The 24,034-nt window shown below is 38.5% G+C and overlaps 1 protein-coding gene and 1 long non-coding RNA gene across 2 annotated transcripts; both read left to right on the top strand.

Moving 5' to 3' along the window:
• The first annotated feature begins 420 nt into the window (after positions 1–420).
• LOC141827219 (putative pentatricopeptide repeat-containing protein At3g11460, mitochondrial) lies at positions 421–5,762 on the top strand. Its single transcript, XM_074714456.1, has 3 exons — positions 421–746; positions 1,464–1,548; positions 4,641–5,762. Exons 1-3 carry the CDS (start codon positions 421–423, stop codon positions 5,760–5,762), a joined length of 1,533 nt encoding a protein of 510 aa, XP_074570557.1.
• A 743-nt stretch (positions 5,763–6,505) lies between these two features.
• Positions 6,506–7,837, top strand: LOC141841255 (uncharacterized). The gene is made up of 3 exons (XR_012602794.1): positions 6,506–6,752; positions 6,957–7,026; positions 7,637–7,837. It is a non-coding gene; the product is annotated as an uncharacterized LOC141841255 (long non-coding RNA).
• The last annotated feature ends 16,197 nt before the right edge of the window (positions 7,838–24,034 follow it).

A 24,034-nucleotide genomic window follows, 5' to 3' on the forward strand; every position in this document is an offset into this window, starting at 1 on the left:
TGAACAAAACTAGTTTAGGTCAAATCGAAATTCATTTGGTTAGTAAATTAAGCGAATCAAAATTAAACCTGATTTGTTATAATAAATCCTAGATTTTAAGTGCTAATCCTATCTCGGTTCAAGTTACTATTTATTCCTCATTATAACTGAATCGTTGTTTCCTTTCTTTGTTCCGCACGACCCGCGACTCCTCCTCCTCGCACACCCGATGACTGCGTCGCCGCCGAGGCTTTCACCGATTTTCTCTCTCCGGTGAGGGCTATAAGAGAAGGCGAGGCTGAAATCCTAACCACCGAGCTCCTCTCCCAAAACCCCTCACGAACGTCCCCTTGTGCTTGCCGCCGACTCCTTTGGTTCTGTCATCAACACTGCTGCCCCCTCTACCCGTGCTGCTCGTGTGGAGAAGACCAACAGCATCCGATGTCGCCGCCTGCTATAATCCGACATCGCACCCTGGTTGTCGTCGTCCCCCTGCTGCTCACGTGGAGAAGACACCTGCTGCCGACCACGCTATCGCCCTCTGCTCAACACCGTTGCAATCCTGCCGCTGCCGTGCACCACCCTTCTTCCTTCCGGTCGCTCTCCATCAGCCATCACTCTCTCTCCGATGAATCGATCTTGACCATGGGTTGTACTCCTCCCGAAACTTCAGGTTCTTTGGTGACCGGCCGACCGAGTCCTACCTTCTCGTGCAATCTGGGTTCCTCTGCAAATTCAATTTTGTGCGAGGAATTCAAGTCTGTGAGGTAAGTGTTTTTTTGGATCTGATTAAGTTTTGATAGGGATCTGTTGTTGACGGTATATATCAGTTTTGTGAATTATGGAGCTAGGTCTATTGTAATGGGATGGATCTATTAGGTGTTTGAACCAGTTAGGTGATTAATTGAGAATTTTAAATGATCTTAACTCGTGTTCTTGCATGAGTTTTAGATCTCGTTAGAGGTGGTTAGATTAGTTTAACTTCGGTTATAGTTAGGGTTGTAGTGGATATTTATAGAATTTTGAAGATTGATCCGATTAAAGGTTTATTTCCTATTAGGTTGTGGACCTATCGGATCCTAGTTGATTCTTGGATCTGTTCATGGGTGTCTGATCAGTTAAGGTTTGCTGATAGTTAAACAACATTAATTAGATAATTAATGAGTCGATCAGTTAAAGCATTAATTAGTTTTAATAGTTAGTTAATAATTGATTAATTAATTTAATTAGATTAATTGAAAATGATGAGTTGATTTGGGTTAGGGTTAATTCTTGATCCGGTTATGGTTAACTTGAGTTAACTGGACTGGTTGGGTTAATCCGATCGAGTTGTGTTGATTTAATTAGGTTAATTGGATTGAGTTATATTAATTGGACTTGGTAAGATTAGATTCAGTTGAGATGTGAGATTCGGTTGGGATTTACTATGGTAAAATTTAATATAATATTGTATTAAGAGGGCGTTGCATTTTGTATAATTGCAGGACCTTGATTATAGATCCTATTATACGGAGAGGTTCTGATTTTGACGTGCGTCACACCAGGTGGATACTCCTGTGCTTGCCGCACGTATCTCTGATTTATGTTCTCTAATTCGAAAAATTCAAAGCTGCTTAACACGCTATTCACCCCTCCTAGCTTAGGTTGTCACATCGATCCTACATAAACTACCTCCTGATGAATAATTATTTTCTTTTTATACAAAATCTTTTATAAATTTACTTAGAAATAGGAAAAAACTTTTAAATTTAAAAAGCAATTATCTACATCATGTCCATTAAGCATGTTTGAATAATTTAAAAATAGAAATGAAAATTTAGAAAATTTAGTTACAAAATTAGAAATTGATATTACTGGTGTCCCTTTAACAAAAAAAAATTATTATACTCAAGGGTTAAATTGGTAGTGAAAAATCATAAGGTTACTTAAAAAAAATTTCGTTAAATTATATTCCCAAAATTTTTATATGCAACCCGGTAGATAGAAACTTATTTTGGATTCCTAAATCTTTTTTAACTGATTTTTATAACATATGTACTTGTTTACGACTAACTTTTTTATTTCTCATTATTTTAGAAAATTTAGTTCGATTGATTTTTACTAAAGAAAAATTATGTTTCTACTTTTCCTCAATGTACAGAGAATACTATTTATGGGTTAAAATTTTTTTTTGAAAAATTTTTGAACAATTTTTTAATTTTCATTCGAAATTCAATCTTCTAAATCTTAAAAATCGATAAGAGTTTTATTTTCTCAGATCTAATTTTTCAGATTGTAATATAAATATATACTTCAGGGAAATTTTATTAAAATTTTTTTAAAGTCATTTTAAATTTTTAAATATTTATTCTTAAAAAATTCTTTATTACTATTTGATTTATTTTCGGACTTAGCGAATGATTTAAAAGTTGAAACTTTTTGTACAAACTCAAATTTCTATTTTTCACTTATCCAGATCCAAAAATTCAACTTTTTGTCCAGAGTTCGCATTCATCTGACTTTTCCTTCCTACAAAAATGTTAGCTAAAATAATATGTAAAGGATTAAGTTGGTTCACCGAACCAACTACGAGTCTTAACTTCGGATCTCCGATGAGATCCTGGGTTAGACCTGTTGGGTTGCAAGGGTGCAAACATAGTCCTACATCTAAAACACATGGGAAAGATCATGGGTTTAAAGGGATGGATAGTATCTCCATTAGCATGAGACCTTTTGGGGAGAGCCCAAGAACAAAATCATGAGGGCTTAGACCCAAAGTGGACAATATCATGCCATTGTGGAGATGTGGACATTCTTTAGACCCTACATTGGTATCAGAGCGAGGCCGCTCTTCACCGGACTAATCGCCGAATGAGCCATGATCCAGATCTAACCATGTGGGGACCCTCGGAAAAAATAAAGGAAGTAGGGGAGGCTCGAACCATGAGGGACATGGCAGCCGGACCATGAGAAATGGCAGCCGGACCATGAGAAATGGTAGGGAGCTTCCAGTGATCCTTTGTTTGAGGGGGGGGATAGTTGGGTTGCAAGGGTGCAAATATAGTCCCACATCTAAAACACATGGGAAAGATCATGAGTTTAAAGGGATGGAAAGTATCTTCATTGGCATGAGGCCTTTTGGGGAGAGCCCAAGAACAAAACCATAAGGGCTTAGGCCCAAAGTTGACAATATCATGACATTGTAGAGATGCGGACATTCTTTAGACCCTACAAGACAGATGCCTAATGTTCCTCTCGGGAACGCGTCCTCACCCACTCCCCTCGGGAGAATTTACCTGATTGCCAACAGGGTCCTCCTGACTCGTTGGACTTGTGCTCGGCTCTGTTTTTGCCCCCAAGGATTTGTGCTGCAACTGATCCTCCTGATCAGCCCAGTCTTCCGCTGCATCTTGGTCCTCCTGACCAAGCCCAGACTTCTGCTGCAACTTGGTCCTCCTGATCAGCCCAGTCTTCCGCTGCATCTTGGTCCTCCTGACCAAGCCCAGACTTCTGCTGCAACTTGGTCCTCCTGACCAAGCCCAGACTTCTGCTGCGGCGTGGTCCTCCTAACCAGCCCAGACTTCACCTGGTGCACTTTGACTCTGCCAAGACTTCATGTCTAGCAGCACTAAGACTTAACCTGTCTCCTGTAAGCTCAGTTTAACTTGGTTAGTCAAACCATATACTTAACTTGATCCTAGTTCCATAATCAAAACTCTGGTTTGATCTACTAGTGCTTTTTGCACTAATAAGCCTATCTTCACACTGACATAGGTGACACTTCTATCAAAAGTATCCTATCATACTCCACCTTATAAAGGTATAGAAGTCATTAAAAGCATAAGCTTAACCTCACTATATGTGGTAGGACAACACATTTTCATCCTAGGATTAGGATAGAGATAATATATCTTGTGTGTTGTAACACAAATTCTGTAACTTCATTGTCCCATTGAACCAAGATCTTAGGATCTCCAATCAACAAAGTTGGGTTACCGCTACAGTCATTTTTAGTTGTAGATTTTTAATCTCATTCTCTCGATAAGCAGTATACTTGATCTCGACTTAGCTCCTTCGTAAGAGGATCTGTCAAATTATCTTTGGACTTGACATAGTCAATTGCAATCACTCCATTTGAGATCAACTATCTAATGATATTGTGTCTACGATATATATGTCGTGACTTACCATTATACATACTACTCTGTGCCCTTCCAATCATCGATTGACTATCACAGTGTATAAGTACGACAGGCACAGCCTTCGTCCAGCTCAGAATATCTTCCAAGAAATACTACTAGAAAAAAGTTAATAGACAACGCCCCAAAGACAACGGTTTTTAGCAAAAGCGTTGTGGTTTTTCAATTTACAACGCTTTTTGTCAAAACCGTTGTCTTTGAAAACTAAAAGACAACGTTTGTTCAGAAAGCGTTGTCTATTAGTGTTGATTTTGGGTCAACCACAACACTTTTAAAAAAGCGTTGTCGAAAACGTTGTCTTTTAGCGGGTTTTTTTGCCAACGACAACGCTTTTAAAAAGTATTGTCGTTTACCGTTGTCGTTGAGGGTTTAGAGAGTTTATATCCAGGTTTTTTTCGGGCGAGTCCGCGATTTCCTTCGTGCGTACGCCTCTTCTTCTCTTCTCCCGCCCCAGTTTCGTCCCTCTCCCGTTCGCACCTCTAGCTCGCTCTTCTCCGCCACACCCTTCTCTGGTACCCTCAGCTGCCCATCCCTATTGCCTCCCTCCTCCCCTCCGCCCTTCTCGCCGCCGCCGCCCTCTCCCTTCCCGCCGCCGCCTTCCACCTCCACGCCATCTCCCTCAAGTCCGGGCTCCTTCCCGCCGACGCCTACGTCCTCACCACCGTCGTCACCGCCTACTCCCGCCTCCGCCTCCTCCCCCTCGCCTGCCGTCTCCTCGACGAGCTCCCTGCTGCCGAAGTCGCTACGTCCGCCTTCAACGCCCTCATTTCCGGCCACGCCCTCGCATCCTCCCCCTCCCCCTCCCCCGCCGCCCTTGCCACCTTCCGCCGCATGCGACTTGCGGATGTCCCTTTCGACGACGTCACCTTCCTCGCGCTCCTACCCGCCGCTCCTCCAGCTTCAATTCCGCCGCTCCACGGCGTCGCCTTCAGGTCCTCTCTCGCCTCCGCTCCATCAGTCTCGAACTGCCTGCTTTCGTGCTTCTCCAGAATCGGCGCCGTCGATGTTGCTCGCCAACTGTTCGACGAAATGCCCGACCAACGAAAAGACCTTGTTTCCTGGAACGCCATGATCTCCTGCTATGCCCAGAATGGCCTCGCTCATCAAGTGTTAGCTCTCTACGACAAGATGAAGGAATCTCCCTCAGTAGAACCAGATGCCATCACACTCATTGGTGTGCTCTCCTCCTGCGCCAACCTTGGCGCCTACTCCATCGGACGGAGAATAGAAAATTCCATCAACCAAAAAGATTCATATGCTTCCAACACTCACATAAAGAATGCACTCATCAATCTGCATGCCAAGTGTGGAGATTTGGCTCAAGCACGTAAAGTATTCGACGAAATGCATCAGAGAACCATAGTTTCATGGACAGCAATGATTGCTGGATATGGGACGCATGGACATGGCGATGAAGCACTGTTTCTGTTTGATAAAATGTTGGAGGAAGGAATTAAGCCTGATGAAGTCGTTATGGTTAGTGTATTGCCATTTAAAATTCCAGGTGAATGTGCGGTGAAAGAATCCCTTGAATCGTTATTCCCAGATGAAGTTCAGCCCATTGTTGCGGCTTGCCAAGGAAAGTTCGGTGATTATCAATGGTAACATTCTTACTATATTCTTCTTCAGCAGATCACTTCAGCCAAATTTCAGCAAAGCCTCTTTGTTTCTCTGTTGTGTGCTTGATAAACTGACTATGCAAGTCTATTGCATTTTGAGTTCTTATAGTTGTAAGAATGTTTAATTGTTATCACCACTGCAATGCTCCTCTCATTGAACTTGGATAATTTAGGGTTGTCTGATGCGATTCTAATTATATTTTTGTGGCAAAATGCAACATAAGGATGAGTATAACTTTTGCAAAGAATATATACACTCATCTTCTTTTCCTTTTTAGGAATGGTTAACGTGTATGTATCAACTTGGATAAAACTGAAAGTAAACCGCTTTAGGAATGGTTAACGTGTTGAACTTGCTTGTAACTATGCAATTTTATTTTAATTTTAAAACATATATACAGACTAGTTAGTCTTGAAAGATTATTGTTTTTGTTCACTTGTGTGCTTGAAGGCTTGAACAGCTGTCTTCTCATGTCTTTCAGAGTTTTTCACCTTTAAATAACTCAAAGAAAACACAGGGATTCATTATGCTGTTCCTTAATAGAACATAAATGTGTATAGTAGGACAAAAGAACCATCAAATATATGTTATATTAGATTTGTTTGTGGTCTATTCAATTCCCTTGGAGTTTCTTTTTGGCCATCTCTAAACCGATTCTTGATTACTATATGCATTAAATTTGCTTAGTTATCTTCTTTCCTGCTAGCCAGCACCAAATACTATTTCTGCGTAGCTTACAGGTCCATGCAACACATAAGTTGTCATAGTTTCTTTTTTGCTTCATTATTATTTTTTAATACCTTCTCAATGTTAAACTTACACTTAATCTCCACTAAATTATTTCCATGATTGGTTATTCCTGAATGCCTTTTTTCTCATGATTTTTGGAGGTACCGGCTAAAGGAAGAGAAAGCTGAGTGGATTATTTACATTACTGATGTTGGTCAGCAGCAACATTTCCATATGTTTTTCAGTGTATGTATCATGAATGGTTTATTCTAGCTTGTACAGCTACTGTTACAATCTGTCACATGTAGTTGTAAGTTGTAACGGTGTCTCAATTCAACAAATAGTTTTTTAGTTTTATTGTGTTCTCCATAAGCTTATCATTGCTCCTGTTATTGCCTGTGATAATTCATAATTCATTTCTATGTAACTTCTAATATCATTTTCAAACAGATATGCAGACCTGAAGAACAATCGCTTGACAAACTATACATTTAGTTTTGATCTGATGTTGAATGACAAGGTATCTCTTATTTTTTTACTCTGCCTATGGTTATATTGTTAAGCTAATATAGTTTCTAGGCCTGATTGAGTAGTTATATCACTTTCTTCCTTTTGTTATTTTTCCATAGAATATTTTATCTTTTTAACTTAAGCTATTAAATTGACTAGATCTAATTCATTCTAAAAGACCTAATAGTCCTTGGTGTTGTAGATCTATGAAAATATCATGAACCAAAGTCCTGTTTGTTGTTTTTTTTATTGCTTTCTTAATCGTTGGGCACTCGAACTGAAAAACATACATGATACATCAACAATATGCTTTTAAAGTTGATCTGATATTTTGTTACCGATGGATTCTTTTTGTGTTGTATATTTTTATTTTTACTTTTATTGTTCAGTCTTTTGTATGCTATATGTTATTTGAACAGGGAAATACTGTTGTCTACCTTTTGTATGCACATGCTCGGATATGCTCCATCATTAATAAATCTAGTAAAGACATAGAAGAATTAAAGAAGGCAAGTACTTGTATGAGTTTAGGTTTTCATTTTTACAATTTTGCGGAGATCTTGTATGATATTATCTTGTACATGTAGTAACTGGAATAAGTTAGTGTTATCTTTTGGTAGGCTGGTCTTTGGCAGATGGACCTGCTGTTACTTGGTGATGCACCTGTTGCAATTCTATTCTGCTGCTAATGTTGTGATGCACCTGTTCTATTTCTGCTGCTGTTGGACATTATTCTGTTGCGTTGTAACCTTTGTTATGGACCTGCTGTTGTGTGATAGAGAAGTCGCTGTGTATGTACCATCAATGGATGTTATGGAGCTTCTATGTTGGAAGTTGTCACTTGAAGTTGTACCTTTATGTTATGGACCCGATGCTACAACTTTTGTATAAGTTGTATGTTATGGACATGTGTTATGAACTTGTATGTTATGAACCTGCTGTAACAATGGTTTTATGTAAATATAATAGATAATGTTTTTGTATATGGAAGTCATTTAGTAAATTTTGTATGTAATAGTTTTGTATTTACAAAATATATTGGTTTCTTATTTACTGCTAAAAAAACAAAAGACTACGCTTTTTAAAACGTTACAATACCCAAGCAATTTGTAACAAAATTACAACGCTTTTTAACCGTTGCAAAATGTGTTGTCATACCTATTAAAAACAACGTTTTTAAAGCGTCGCAAAAAGCGTTGTAATATTTACAACGCTTTTTCTGCGTTGCGAAGGTGTTGTCGATGTTAACAAAGACAACGCTTAAAAAGCGTTGTCGTTGAGGGACCCCTTTTACAACAGGGCCTCTTACAACGCTTTTTAACCCACAAAGACAACGCTTTTTCCGCGTTGTCTATTAACATTTTTCTAGTAGTGGCAGTATCAGAAAACAGTAAACTCATCCTCCTCCTTTCTTCCTTCGATTCTCCTCATCTCGGCGTCACTCGAGATGTTGAATCCACAATGTGGGTTCAATAATCCATAAGGAGTCTTCACGTCGGTTGTTGGTGCATTTACTTGCTGCCCGGACATGAACAGCCGAAGAAACCCTCTCCGGAAAGAACAAGCTCATGCAGAACCTTGTTTTCAGCTGGCAAAATCGGAAATCTCTCCTCCTCCTTGCGATGGTGAAGTTTCTGACCCTTTGAATGTGTTCCGCAACCTTCAGAGAACCCCTCGTCAGCTGGCGGCTTCGAATTTCTCAGAACCTCGCCGAAACTCGAAGGAACAGAGCTTGGCTCCGCCGGAAGAACCCCCGCCGGTTGCGTCATCCAGCCACCGATTGTCGCCCCAACGAACCAGATTGAAGCTTCTCAGGGATCCAAGATTGCAACGGAAGAAGATTGGGTGGATGGGGGCACACCGTCAGCTACGTCTGTGAGCAGGGGAGGCGCGTCGGGAACGAAGCACAGTAGCGGCCCACTGTTCACTTCTCAAAATTCGGCTTATATCCTTCTGATTAATCAATGATCTAGTCGTCCATTTCTGATCCTGATGGTGCAGACTTGATCTAGGGCTTTAGGGCAGCCTAGGGCTTGTAAAAATTTAAGGGATCTTGATCGGGCTTGAGCTAGGTCATGTCCTCCATGTGGGCTTGATCAATTTGGGCAAATTGGCTTGATTTGGCTTGATTTGATCGCGATTGAGCTCGAGCTTATCCGATTTGAACCCTAAAATCAATTAAACTTAATTAATGCAAAAATTGCCATTAAATCACAAAAATTATAATCAAGCATTCAATTATGCAATATAGACACAAATATAATCAAATCGATTCATTTAATAATTTATTTTCATGAAAAAACCAAAAAATGAATCGATTAAAATGCATAGAAACCCTAACTCATCAAATTCCCCCACACTTACCCTTGAGCGTCCCGCTCAAGCCAACAAAATAAACTAAGATCATACCCGCCTAGATCATTCTTAATCATGATTAGAAATAATTAAAAGAGAATTATCTAAGTTGTAGAGTCTCAAAAGCTTAAACCCATGGATTAGACTCTTGTACTCGGTTAACCGCATAGTAAGTTTCACCCTTCATGATTAATTGAGGTAAATGCATCACACTAAATCTCTCGAGGTTGTTTTCAATAGACAATATCAGTGGCTCTCATCCTAATTTATAATGCAAGATCAAAGTGAAATGAAGCTCACTCAAGCAACTCAAGTTCATGCACTACCATAGGCTTGCTTGTTTTCTACTCTCCACCACCATTCATGATTTGGAATCCATGTATACTAGGCTTATTGAAAACATAGAGAAGTCATGAACTGAAACAAATGAAAGAGGAATTTAGAAGTGAAATTTCAAGAGAAAAGAAATTCAAGAAAAGAGAATAAATGCAAGTGGTAGACATGGGTATAGTTAAATGTTAATCAATGAACCTTGCCCTCTTTCTAATTTCTTTCTCTTGTATTGCATTTGTTTAAGTGTGTTCTTCAAATCCATGAAGCAATTCTGATCTAAATTTATGAAATTCTCCTCGTTGATACAAAGTTCTCTTCCTCTCTTCTCCATTTTGCTTCAAGATTCACTAGAAATGTGCCATTTTGCATTTTCCTTTCAAATCAAACCCAATTCTTTCACATTTAGGTTTTACAAGAGCTAACAAATAGCATCCAGTCATCAGAAATCAAAATTCACTTCACATGAAACCGCAATTTCAATGTATCAATGGCACATTTAATTCTGAAAATTTCTGAAATTAAGTCTGAAACTTTGCTTATTCTCTCTTGTTTCTTGCTGTTTTTCCTCCATTCTTTTTTCATCATGAATCTTGATTGATAATGCTAATAACCATGCAAATTTTCCTGCAATTTGAGCTCAGATCAGTGGCTGGAAAAATACAAACTCAGCTGAGAAAATCAAAACAAAATTTGTAGTTTTCTACTTTTTCTGGATTTTTTTCTTTTTGTTCTCCTTGCTGTTTCCTTTCTTTTTCTTGCTGCCATCAACAAATTGGATTAGATTCTCAACTTGTTATTCAGTAAATGCTTGAAATGAATTAGCTTCACCGAAATTAACCAACTTATCCAAGCTTTTGATACTTTACTCTCTCTTTGAAATAATTTCTGAAATTCTATTTTTTTTTCATTCTGTTTTGTTTTTTTTCTGTTTTGATGCAATTTCGAATCTGGTTTGTGCCCATGATTATCACATATCAATCCCACTTCTTCCATGAGTTTCATCTGATTTATCAAAGACAATCGAAGCAAAACCATTCCACAACTTCAACAGCTCATCACCATTTTTTTTCTTTCCAAACTGTTTTCTTCTCATTTTTGTTTCAACTTTGATTCCTGATCATAAACATAGTATTAGCACTTCTTTAAGCCTTTCATAGCTTCACAACATAGAAGCTTCAGTAGATTACATCATAGCAAATCACAAGGGCTTCAAAATTACAAACTTAGCACATTGTTTTTCTTTCTTTTCTTCTTTCTCCTTTCTTCTTTTTTTTTTCAAATGAATCTGATCAACTTATCATCTTGAAACACTTTAATTGTAGTCCAAATAGTAGGTGAATTATAAAAATTGAACATCCAAAATCTTGTAGCATTAATTCCATGAAAACTAGCTCCAATTTTAAAAATTTTCAAAAATTTTTATGATAAAGAACACCTCCTCCCCCACACTTAAATCTTTGACCGTCTCGAGCAAAAGAACATTAATAACAATAAAAAATACCCATGTCCAAGAGAGTATAAAATTAAGCTAAAAATGGGCGTGAAAAAGGGTTAAAAATAAGTGGTGAAGCATAAATGGAACATGGAATTGTATGGGTTATGGGAAAATTTTAAAAATCTAGATAAATGTGGACCCATCATAGATATTGTAGCCTTGAAAGAATACAAGCAAGTTCTAGTGTGGCAATCACCTAAGTGCTTCACACAAAATGGGTAAACCTCACTAGGTAGAAAAAAATTACACCATTTCAATTTCATCATTCTAGGTTTCATCACTAAGGTAATCCAAGTTTTCAAAAATATTCATCCATGGACTTAAATTCCTCGAATAATCAATCAAATTTAATTCACTTTCAAGAGCTTCCAACATGATGTAAAGAAGTCCTAGGGGGGATACACTTATTCCCTACCCTACCATGCATGAGGTAAATTCAAGAATTTATTTCAAACCAAAATGCTCATGATAATGGAAAGTTGCTACTGATTTAAAACTGAAAATTAAAAAGAAAAACAGGAAATGGTATTAACAATGAAAAGAAAGTTAGAACAAACTACCCTGAGTCTTGGCGATTGTAGATGATTCAGCAATAAAATTCACGCCGGTAATGGAATGGATCGGGGAGAGGTAAACATCTTCATAATATGGCCATGAATGTGCTGAGTTGCTTCCTTAAAATTCTTCACCTCCTTAGATGGTATCTCAGATGGTCGGAGTCGACTCAGTAATATTTCCCAACTTGGAGGTGGAATTGCTGTGGGTGATGTGAATCGAACTTCCTCTAATATAATCTCCTCAAATATTCTTTTTGGTGGTCGGAGAAGATTCAGATGGAGCACCCACTTGGGAAGCTTGATTGTTGCTTGAATTGTTGGGGTCTTTTTAAGCATAAATGGAGACTTTATCAACCTTGGAAGTGTGCAATCTGATTTTTCAAATAAATTTGCAAGGCCAAAGATAGAACCCATCTTCCACACGCATGTGGGGTAAGAAAGAGCAGAAATAACAATATCAGACTGTGTAGGGCATGCATAAAGAAATGAATCACATTCAACAAAATCAAAAACTGGTACCTCTATGACATTTTCTGAATGATGGGCAGGAATACTAACCATAGATGAATAGGAGGTACCTAAAGCATGACAAATACTGGAGTGATCACAAATAGACCCTAATTGCTGATTACATGGCTCCACAACTTCATCCTCCTCAGATGAGGGTTCCTGCTCTGAATCAAGTGAATGTATACTAATAGGAAGTGATTCTTGGGGTATTGCCTCCATGCAATCCTCTACACTCATACATCTGCCCTCTAAATCCTCTGATACCTCAATCACTAATGGTGGTCCTTGGGGCTCAGTGCAATCCCCTACACTCATTTGGTTAGGCTCCATATCAGCTTCCTCATTTACCAATGCATCCACTCCATTATCCAAACTGAAATCAACTTGCACCTCTGTGTTTCCTGGACTTGGTTCACAATTAATTTCTGAACTTTGAGCTTGCATTTGATTCATGCTACTTACAAGTTGTTCAAGTTGCCTCTCAAGATTTTAGAAGGTTGTAGCAGCCCTTTGTTGAGCTTGTTGTTACCGTAACATTTGTTGCATCATCTCCTCAAGCCTTTGTTGTTGTTGAATAAACTCACTAGAATTTTCATAATCATCTTGGTTTGAGTAAGCATTTTGTTGATCTTGAAATGAGATGGGCTGTTGAAAATTTTGTGAAATCTGTCCACTTTGAGAAAATGATGATTGACATTGATTTTGGTCTTGAAATGATGCATTTTGATGCTGAAAATTCTCTTGAAAATTCCATGAATGTTGCTGAAAATTATCGCCATGAATATTTAGATTTTGGGGCTGCTGAAAGATGTTTGAAAATTGCTAAAAATTTTGGTTTGGAGGCTGAAATTGTGGTTGGAATTGATGAAATTGAGGCTGTGAATTTTGAATTTGGGACTGAAAATAATTGTAATTTTGTTGGAATTGCTGTGGTGGCTGATAAGGGTGTTGAAAATTTTGAATTTGGTGTTGAAATTGTTTATCCACTTGTTGAAAACCTTGATAAGATTGTTGGTATTGATATTGAGGTTGAAATTGTTGATCCACATGTTGAAAATCTTGATAAGGCTCCTGCAAATAAAATTTTTGCTGTTCAGATTGTTGATAAGATGGTTGTTGATAAAATGAATTTTCATACATTTTAGAACCCAACAATGATCCAAGTAACAATAAAGGAAATTATTCATAAGCTCAAATCAAACAATTTCTACTAGTGTTCCCCGGCAACGGCGCTAAAATTTGACAACCCTAGATTTGTAATGAGTCACGATAGGGCTTCAAATTAGAATTTATAAATTTATCGAAAACCCATAATAAATTCAAATAAATGAAGTATAGGGGTCTCGAGTCGTGTTTTTCCAAGGACTAGTAGAAAATTGCTTAAATTGAGCTTGGGTGTGTCGTTCTTTTTGGGTTTTCTATAAAAATGGGGGGTTTCGGTATTTTGAAATGAAATGCAAATTTAGAATTTGGTAAATGAATTAAAATGCAAGTTTTATCAATTTAAAATGGAAATGCTTGAAACTATGCATGAAACAATCTCTAAGTGCAACTCTTCTTCCTCAAATTGGTGGAAATCAGAAATCAAACCAAAGTTGTAGGAACCACTAATGCTAAGCTCTACACATCATCAAACAATAAGGGAAACAACTAAACTTGAATTTAGACCTAGAACTAATCAAACCTTAAAACTGATGAAACAAAATGGCACGGAACAATAGCCTAACTAACTATCAAAAACCGATAACTAGAATTTGAAGCTAATGAACTAGAGTAAATCCAAAACAACTAAACTAGCATTAACCACATGAAATGAATTCAAGAGTAGGTAAATCTGTTAACTACAATGAGAATCAGAAATTGCAGAATCGAAATTTCAGAAACAAGAAAATGTAGTATCAGAAAACAGTAAACTCATCCTCCTCCTTTCTTCCTTTGATTCTCCTCATCTCGGTGTCAAACAAATGCTTAATCCACAATGTGAGTTCAATAATCCATAAGGAGTCTTCACGTCGGTTGCTGGTGCGGTTTGCTTGCTACCAGAGCCACGAACAGCTGAAGAAATCCTCTCCGGAAAGAACAAGCTCATGCAGAACCTTGTTTTCAGCTGGCAAAATCGGAAATCTCTCCTCCTCCTTGCGCCGGTGAAGTTTCTGACCCTTTGGATGTGTTCCGCAACCTTCAGAGAACCCCTCGTCGACTGGCGGCTTCGGATTTTTCAGCACCTCGCCGAAACTCGAAGGAATAGAGCTTGGCACCGCTGGAAGAACCCCCACCGGCGTGCGTCGTCCAGCCGCCGATTATCGCCCAACGAACCGGATTGAAGCTCCTCAGGGATCCAGGATTGCAACGGAAGAAGATTGGGTGGATGGGGGCACGCCGTGAGCTACATTCGTGAGCAGGGGAGGCACGTCGGGAACGAAGCACAGTAGCGGCCACTGTTCACTTCTCAAAATTCGGCTTATATCCTTCTAATTAATCAAATGATCTGAGCCGTCCATTTCTAATTTGATGATGCAGCTTTGATCTGGGGTTTAGGGTAGCCTAGGGTTTATGAAAAATTCAGGGATCTTGATCAGGCTTGAGCTAGGTCATGTTCTCCATGTGGGCTTGATCAATTTGGGCAAATTGACTCGATTTGGCTTGATTTGATCGCGATTGAGCTCGAGTATGATCCGATTTGAGCCCTAAAATCAATTAAAACCCAATTAATGCAAAAATTACCATTAAATCATAAAAATTATAATCAAGCTTCATATTATGCAATATAGGACAATTAAGATCAAATCGATTTATTTCATAATTTATTTTCATGCAAAAAACCTAAAATGAATTGATTAAAAATTAATAAAACCCTAACTCATCACTAAAGCCGAAACCCATTAGGTTAGTAAATGTAAGATATGCAAAAATTTTAATGGATCTGTTTTGAACCAAATTGAACTAACTTAGTTTGGTTCATGATGAAAAAGAATTTTGGCAAAACGGAATAGATTAAAATTTTCGTCTTGAGAAGACGAAATGAACAAAACTAGTTTGGGTCAAATCGGAATTTGTTTGGTTAGTAAATTAAGCGAATCAAAATTAAACCTGATTTGCTATAATAAATCCTAGATTTTAAGTTCTAATCCTATCCCAGTTCAAGTTACTATTTATTCCTCGTTATAACTGAATCGTTGTTTTCTTTTTCTGTTCCACACGACCCGCGACTCCTCCTCATGCACTCGATGACTGCGTTGCCGCCGAGGCTTTCGTCGATTTTCTCACACCGGCGAGGACTATAAGAGAAGGCGAGGCCGAAATCCTAGCCACCGAGCTCCTCTCCCAAAACCCCTCGCGAACGTCCCCTTGTGCTTGCCGCTGACTCCTTTGGTTCTGTCATCAACACTGTCACCCCCTCTACCCGTGCTGCTCGCGTGGAGAAGACCAACAACATCCGATGTCGCCGCTTGCTATAATCCGACATCGCGCCCTCGTTGTCGTCGTCCCCCTTCTGCTCACATGGAGAAGACGCCTCTGCCGACCATGCGATCGCCCTCTGCTCAACACCGCCACAATCCTGCCACTGCCGTGCGCCACCCTTCTTCCTTCCAGCCGCTCTCCATCAGCCATCGCTCTCTCTCCGATGAATCGATCCCGACCACGGGTTGTACTCCTCCCGAAACTTCAGGTTCTTTGGTGATCGGCCGACCGAGTTCCCTACCTTCTCGTGTGTTCTAGGCTCCTCTGCAAATTCAATTTTGTGTGAGGAATTCAAGTCTATGAGGTAAGTGTTTTTTTGGATCCGATTAAGTTTTTCTAGGGATCTGTTGTTGACGACATATATCAGTTTTGTGAATTATGGAGCTAGGTCTCTTGTAATGGGATGGATCTATTAGGTGTTTGAACCAGTTAGGTGATTAATTGATAATTTTAAATGATCCTGACTCGTGTTCTAGCCTGAGTTTTAGATCAAGTTAGAGGTGGTTAGATTAATTTAACTTCGGTTGTAGTTAGGGTTGTAGTGGAAATTTGTAGAATTTTGAAGATTGATCCGATTAAAGGTTTATTTCCTGTTAGGTTGTGGACCTGTTAGATCCTAGTTGATTCTTGGATCTGTTCATGGGTGTCTGATAAGTTAAGGTTTGCTGATAGTTAAACAACATTAATTAGATAATTAATGAATCGATCAGTTAAAGCATTAATTAGTTTTAATAGTTAGTTAATAATTGATTAATTAATTTAATTAGATTAATTGAAAATGATGAGTTGATTTGGGTTAGAGTTAATTCTTAATCCGATTAAGGTTAACTTGAGTTAACTAGACTAGTTGAGTTAATTCGATCGAGTTGTGTTGATTTAATTAGGTTAATCGGATTGAGTTATATTAATTGGACTTGGTTAGATTAGATTCAGTTGAGATGTGAGATTTGGTTGGGGTTTACTATGGTAAAATTTAATATAATATTGTATTAAGAGGGCGTTGCATTTTGTATAATTGCAGGACCTTGATTATAGATCCTATTATACAGAGAGTTTTTGATTTTGACGTGTATCACACCAGGTGGGTACTCCTGTGCTTGATCAACACAAGTCTTCTTTTTGTAGTGCATGATTTAGTATAATCCTATTGTTAATCATCTTGTTGCTATCCTTATTTCATTCGTTGCTTAATTCATTGCTTGACACTTACCGTTGACCTTGATATGCTCTGTTTATCTTCAATACAGTCTCATTAATTGTTGTTCATCTGTGCTGACTTATCATTATTAATGTTGAATACATCTTGGTAGATATAGTAGTTATCTGTTGAACTGAGCATGCATCATAACATGTTATTGTTGTTGGCTCTCACTAGACCATTGTTGACAGTGGTACAGTGAGAGCATTATAGTATTGTGTGGGTGAAACCAGGACTAGCTAGATAGCTCTCCTGGGATACTACCCCTCCCCCTTGCGTGTAGTTGGTCTGTTGTTAGAGCAGGTGACTCCTGTCGTGCATCCCAGTTCATTGTGTAGGTGTTTGGGGATGTTAAGTGCAGATAGTGACCAGGCAGCTTGATAGCTCTCCGGAGATATTTCCCCACTCTCGACTCACATGTAGTGGTTTGTTATTGGAGTGTGTGCAGTTGTCCTGTCGTGCATCCCAGTTCATTGTGTGGGTGTCTAGGGGTGGCGAGCCGATAGTGACCATGCATATTGTCGTGTGTTGCATGTGTGCATGTAGTTGTTGGTAGTTATTGCATTTATAGTTGTTGCACTTATTTGTTGCACTTGTTTGATATATGGTTGTTGCATGGTGTGACATTACATGCATTGTTTACATTTGCATAATTCCTGTTACCTGTTAGTTGGTCGTTGTATATTGACCCTTTTCATTATGTATCATTTGTTGAGACTGTATATCTTTGATATCTATGCATATATCTTTATGTTGTTCACTTCTGTCTAGTACCCACTGATGTGGATGTTTTATTAGGGAAATTATTGTTATTTATTTACTTTTATTCCCTTATTTGGTTGTGTCACTTACACCCATCAAAATTAATTATTTATTTATTACCAAACCCCTTATTATCGCTAATGTAATATAGAGAGGCCCGGGTCGTTTCTCTTGGACTCAATAACAGGAAATTCTATCCTAGACTCATGGTGCAGGGTTTTATTGTGTTTTATTCATCCTAACTATCTACAATTTTATTTATTCATAATTAAATAAACAATCAATAAAAGAATCCTAAATATACATCATTTACAATTTAATTAGATCAAATTATACAACATATCTACACATTATATATACAACACATACAATTCCTAACTACAACATTATTCAACAATACATAATGCACAATACATAAATCCAAGATTCAACAAATTATTATATGAATCCATTTATTAACACTAGTTAATATACAATATGAGTTCCATTCATTCAACATACAACAATATACACCTTAATTCATGGTTATTACAAATGACTAAACAAGAACAACAACAAACACTTATACAAGTCAAAATAACATGCACATTATACAAATTATACATCCTAAACACATAATGTCATACTACATCTAAGTTACAATGATTCACAATAATTACAATCTACACTCTAATATACAATACAACATAAACCATACAAGATTCACACAATGTCCCACAAGTTTTACACTAATCACACAACACTTTATACATGCATTTTACAAGTTATACAACACATAATTAACATCATACAACATAAATTTTATTCATACAAACTCCACATACAACATGCTTTCAATTACAAGACATACAACTAATCGAACATGCATCAAACTGAGACACACAAGCATACAACCGGTTGCATCATGATTCCAAAATTACCACAAGAATTCAATGCCATGAAGAAGCTTCATTAACATACATCCACAAACAATTGATTCTAATCCAACATTCACTGTATCAAATTCATACTCAGATTGCTAGCAACTCAACACCCATTAACATACCAACCATTATCATGAATTCCATAATCAATTCTATTCCCAACAAATACAAGCTGTTCAACATATTGCATACAATCCTATACATCATCCAGCTAACCAACCATTTACTCCAATATCTTATACAGTTCCAAACTAAATTGTTCAATTCCAAACTGAAATCCACATAACCTCATGCTATCGAACAACAAAACACCAAAGAACCAAGTTAGAATCACTGTTAGACATTAATATCAGAGTTAGAAAATTAGGTTTAGCAATTAAGGTTAGAGATTAGAGTTCACGGGGGGGGGGGGGGGGGGGGGGGGGGGGGGGGGGGGGGGGGGGTTTGAATCAAGTAAAACTATTAACATATGTAAGGAATGAAAACATCTAAGGAACAACGGAATGAATTTTTAGCTAGGGTTAGGGAAATCGTTCCCAATCAACCACAAAACGAATGCCAGCAGACATTGAAGGCGGATCTGTGCCAACGAGGGTGGATCTCGCCGCTGCGCTCACGGCGAGACAAAATCAGAGAAGGGGAAAGCTCTGGGAACGTCAACCATGGTTCGCCTTCCTGCTACAACTGCAAACAAGTTAGTAAACCAAGACAAACAAACCCTACTTACCCTTTTCCGGCGACGGTGAAGAGATGAAGAAGATCGGAGACGCTCTGCTTCAACCGTAGACAGAGGCCAAGGTAAGCTCTGCTACAACTGCAGACAGAGACCAAGGTTGTCTTCGTGCTTTAGTGGAGGCGAATGCAGTGGCTGTCGGCGGCGACCGTCCGATGGAACAACTGCTCACAGCGGAGATGCTTGAACGACAGGGAAGGGGACTGTGGAGGATGAGGTCTTCGTCGACTATCGGAATGGCTAGCACCGTTTGGAGATGACTGAAAACTTGAAGGGAGGGCAGTGGGGCTCGGTGATGAAGAAGAGGAGAAAATCGTAGAAGAATCGCAGTAAAACCCTAGTGCGAGCGAGCCCCGCCTTGCGCGAACCCTCGCGCGGTGCTTTTGATGTTCTGAACTGGTTGACCACACTGCCATTAGACCCGAGCTCAACCTTGACTTGAGCTCAACTTAAGCTTAGCTCAGATTTGAGCCAAATCAAACTGATCCAGCTGAACCATGACTTGAACCGAGCTGATCTTGAACCCAATCTAGCCAAATTGAATCCGAATTGATACGGATTTGAGCCAAAATTGATTTTTCTCCAAATTGAATTTCCTACAAAATGAATTACCACCGAAATTTCATCCAAATAAAGAATCAGCTCAAAACACCCTATTTATGATATGAAATGCGATCAAACCGGTTCAATCTAATCCTAATTTATCTATAGAAAATGCTAATTATCACCCACTGAGTATTTTTATACTCACCACCCAGACCCTGGGATTTTCTGTCTCCTCAGGTAGCAGATAAGGATATTGAAGCTTGGAATTCTGTCGGACTGCCCCCATCTCACAGCAAAGCGAAGTTGGTCTCCCTTCATATGTTTTGGATTGTTGAGTACTTCGTATGGTTTTTGTTTGGATTTTATTGTGAGTACTATTGTGGTGCTTTGACATTTTCGTTGTTGTATGTGGATTTTTTGTAGTAGTGGATGCATGTGTGTATATGTAGTTATGGCCGTGTGGGCCCTTGTGTATATATGTTGGATTATAGATGGCCATGTGGGCCTCTGTCATACTATGTATTCAGGAAAAGTTAAATTGTTACAGGGGAGATGCTGTCGAAATTTTTCGGATAGCCGTCTCTCGGGGCGTGACAGGATATCTTCCGTAATGTAATCCATAGTTTATAGTATATTTCAAATATCTAAGAACTCGCATCAATGCTTTCTAATAGGTGTCATATGGATTACTCGTAAAACGACTCAGCTTATTGACCGCACAGGCAATATCTGGATGTATGCAGTTTGTGAGATACATCAAACTGCTTATTATCCGAGAATATTCCAATTGCGATATGGGCTCACCATGATTTTTCGCTAAATGTTGACTTAGATCCATAGTTGTTTTCACTGTAGAGAGATCGTACACATTAAACCTTTTCAATACCGACTCTACATAATGAGATTGTGTCAGAACTATCTCATCAGATGTCCTGAGAATTTTAATTTCCAATATAACATCTGCTCGACCCATATCTTTCATATCAAAATTTTTGATCAACATTTTCTTTGTAGTCATGATTATCTCATGATTACTGCCCATTATAAGTATGTCTTCTATGTATAGACAGACGATTACATGACCTTCAGGTTTATTTTTGATATAAATGCATTTGTCACATTCATTTATTTTGAATTCGTTTGACAACATTACTTTGCCAAATTTTTTGTGCCATTGTTTAGGCGCTTGCTTAAGTATGTACAATGACTTAACAAATTGACACACCTTTTTCTCTTTTCTTGGAGCCACGAACCTCTTGGGTTGCTTCATATAAATTTCTTCTTTCAACTCATCATTTAAGAACGCAGTCTTAACATCCATTTGATGTATTTCAAGGTCATACAGTACCGCGATGGCTATCAGCACTCGTATAGATGTAATCCTTGTCATCGGTGAGTAGGTATCAAAGTAGTCAAGACCTTCCTTTTGCTTGTACCCTTTGGCTATAAGTCTGGCCTTATACTTATTAATCGATCTGTCAGCTTTATACTTGCGTTTTAGTAACCACTTACAACCTAATGGTTTATTATCAGAAGAAGGTCCACTAATTCCCAAGTATGGTTATTCATAATGGACTCGATTTCACTATTCACAACTTCTTTCCACATTGGTATTAAATTTGAGAGGTGTCCTAAGACAATCGTCTTACGGTTATACTATTTATTGGATAAATAGCAATTTACTATTTGAGTGCACATTCCATATGTGTTTGATTGAATCTTAAACTAAAATATTGAATATCCACAATACAATTCATAGTATGAGAGAATTTATGATTAGATCACAACTCGTGAGCATCTCTATATGTGCAATTATGAATGTATTAAAATTATCCATAGTCAAGGAATTGATGAGCGTGAACGTCATCGATTCTGTCGAGACTAGCACGTTTAGACTCTTTGATTAATCAAGCAGCCGATCTCACTGCTGGAGACATTGGATGTTAAGAGTTAAACGTGGATGTTGATTAAAGGTAACCAGTTCATTGGAGTGATGATGTGATCGTTTTGTATGGGAATATTTTATTTATATAATTTCCCTTATTTGTTTGTCAGTAACACCTATCAAAATTATTTATTTATTTATTACCAAACCCCTAACTATCGCTAAAGTAGTATAGAGAGGTCTGGGTTGTCTCTCTCTCAGACTCAATGATCGAAAGTTATTTTAGACAACATTTGGTAACAACAACCGTGTGAATAACAAGGAGAGTTGTGTTTGTGGTTGTATGGTATTGTTCTTCGTGTCCTATTTTCGGCTGTGGTAGTATCGGAGAGGAAGAGAAAAGGATTTGTTTTGTTTTTCCTTTTCCCGCAATTTATGAAATCGTTGTCAAAATAAGCGTCACAAGGGAATGCAGAAAATTAGGGTTTGCTACCGAGAGCTTGCGAAGCTCTCGGACAATTGTTTCATCATTATCAAAATAGTTCCGATCAGTTTGTCCTAAAATCGACGGTCAACGGTTGATCGCCGAAACTACATCGAGAATATGATTCTCAGTAATAGTTAGAAAGTCTCGGAACGATCGCGACAATTATTGCGTGGTTTCCGGAACAAGGCTTCTCTCGATTCGATTGTCATCGATCATCGGCTAGTACCGAAGACGATGACGTGACTCATGGCTTCCGAAGCCGTCCAGATAAGAATTTGACGTGGATCACCAGTAGAGGTGGGACTTCGACGAGGACCGCTCGATTGATACCAATCCTGCTCAAACGTCATCGGAAAGGTACGTGCAGAATTATTTAATTCTCTGTAAATTTTATTTGTATGTGTAGAATAATCTTTTATTCTAAAATTTTAATTTCTTGCCATGCTTTGTACATTGTTAATTCTTATTTATGCATGCGTGTGTGATGATAATTAGTTTTAATTATTCTTGTATATTTTCGTTGCGCACGTTTTTGAAACGTGAGAACACGCACATTGCACTAGGATTTATCCCAAGAATTGGGACATCGGGACTAGAGAGAGCTCCCACTTAATGTTCTTGGGTCTATTTCCAACATGAAAGTCATGAAATCTGACCCGAATAATTTCTTAACTCTAGCCCGTTTGCTACGACGTGGCTCTTCGCTTTGATCGTCAATAGTTCTTTTACAAAAACTAAGTTTAGAAATGTCTTTTTCGTTAGAACTTCCGTTGTTATCACTTTGAACGTTTTCCTTCTTATTTGAGAATACATTTTTAAAGAATATCGTATTTCAAGATTCTGTAGTTGTTCCCATATGAATATCAGGAATGTCTAACTTGTGAACTATGAAACGATATGCACTACTATTATGGGCATATCCGACAAATATTGTATCGAACATTTTAGGCCTGATCTTTACTTGCTTTCACTTGGGTAAACTCGAAAACTCGAAGGCGGAGAAACCTTTACACCTTTCTCGATCTCCTCAATATGATATGAAATATTGTCTAGGAGGAGAGGAAAAAGCAGAGAATAGAGAACACAAACGTTTCAAAAGAAGCACAAAAGAATGAAAGAATAGCAAAAAGATTAGGTTGTTCTCGTGCAGGCTTCTTTTATAATCTCTGCAACATCAGTCGACTGCTGGCAGGGCCAGTCGACTGATGCCTTCAATCGACAACAAAATCTCGCATTAAAGCGCATTAAATGCTTGCCTATTTTCTGCAACGTTCAAATAGCAGTCGACTGTCCAAGACCAGTCGACTGGAAACAGTCGACTAACCATAACACCAGTCGACTGCCCAGTCGACTCCTGTCTTCCTCTGGCTCGACTGATCTTTCTGTGTGCGTCTGATTTATGAGCAGTCGACTACTGGCAGGGCCAGTCGACTGGTGAAGCTGAAAAATCCCATTTCAGCTTCTCTTGACCTAGACCTCGGCCTTCAAACACCTCCCACAGCCTCATGCCTCCCTGCACTAGCCTGAGATGCTTCCATCAGCTTTGTCATGTCAAGTCTTTGCCAAGACCACCCTTGGACTTTTCCTTGTCAAGACCACCCTTGGACTTTTCCTTGCCAAGACCACCCTTGGACTTTTCCTTTGCCAAGACCACCCTTGGACTTTTCCTTTGCCAAGACTACGCTTGGACTTTCCTTTGCCAAGACTACGCTTGGACTTTCCTGCAAACTTGCATCACACATGTTAGATCAACAAGAATTGCCTAACTTCAA

This window comes from Curcuma longa, chromosome 1 (genome assembly GCF_044706935.1).
Source record: "Curcuma longa cultivar G26 ecotype Majalengka, Jawa Barat chromosome 1, ITB_CL_G26_1.1, whole genome shotgun sequence".
NCBI lineage: Eukaryota > Viridiplantae > Streptophyta > Magnoliopsida > Zingiberales > Zingiberaceae > Curcuma > Curcuma longa.

Excerpts from the sequence above, each read along its gene's own strand:
- LOC141827219 (XM_074714456.1), top strand. The coding sequence starts at position 421 with ATGTCGCCGCCTGCTATAATCCGACATCGCACCCTGGTTGTCGTCGTC. Across the intron at positions 747-1,463 it reads GAGGAATTCAAGTCTGTGAG|GACCTTGATTATAGATCCTA; the intron begins GTAAGTGTTTTT and ends GTATAATTGCAG. Across the intron at positions 1,549-4,640 it reads TACTCCTGTGCTTGCCGCAC|CTCGCTCTTCTCCGCCACAC; the intron begins GTATCTCTGATT and ends TCGCACCTCTAG.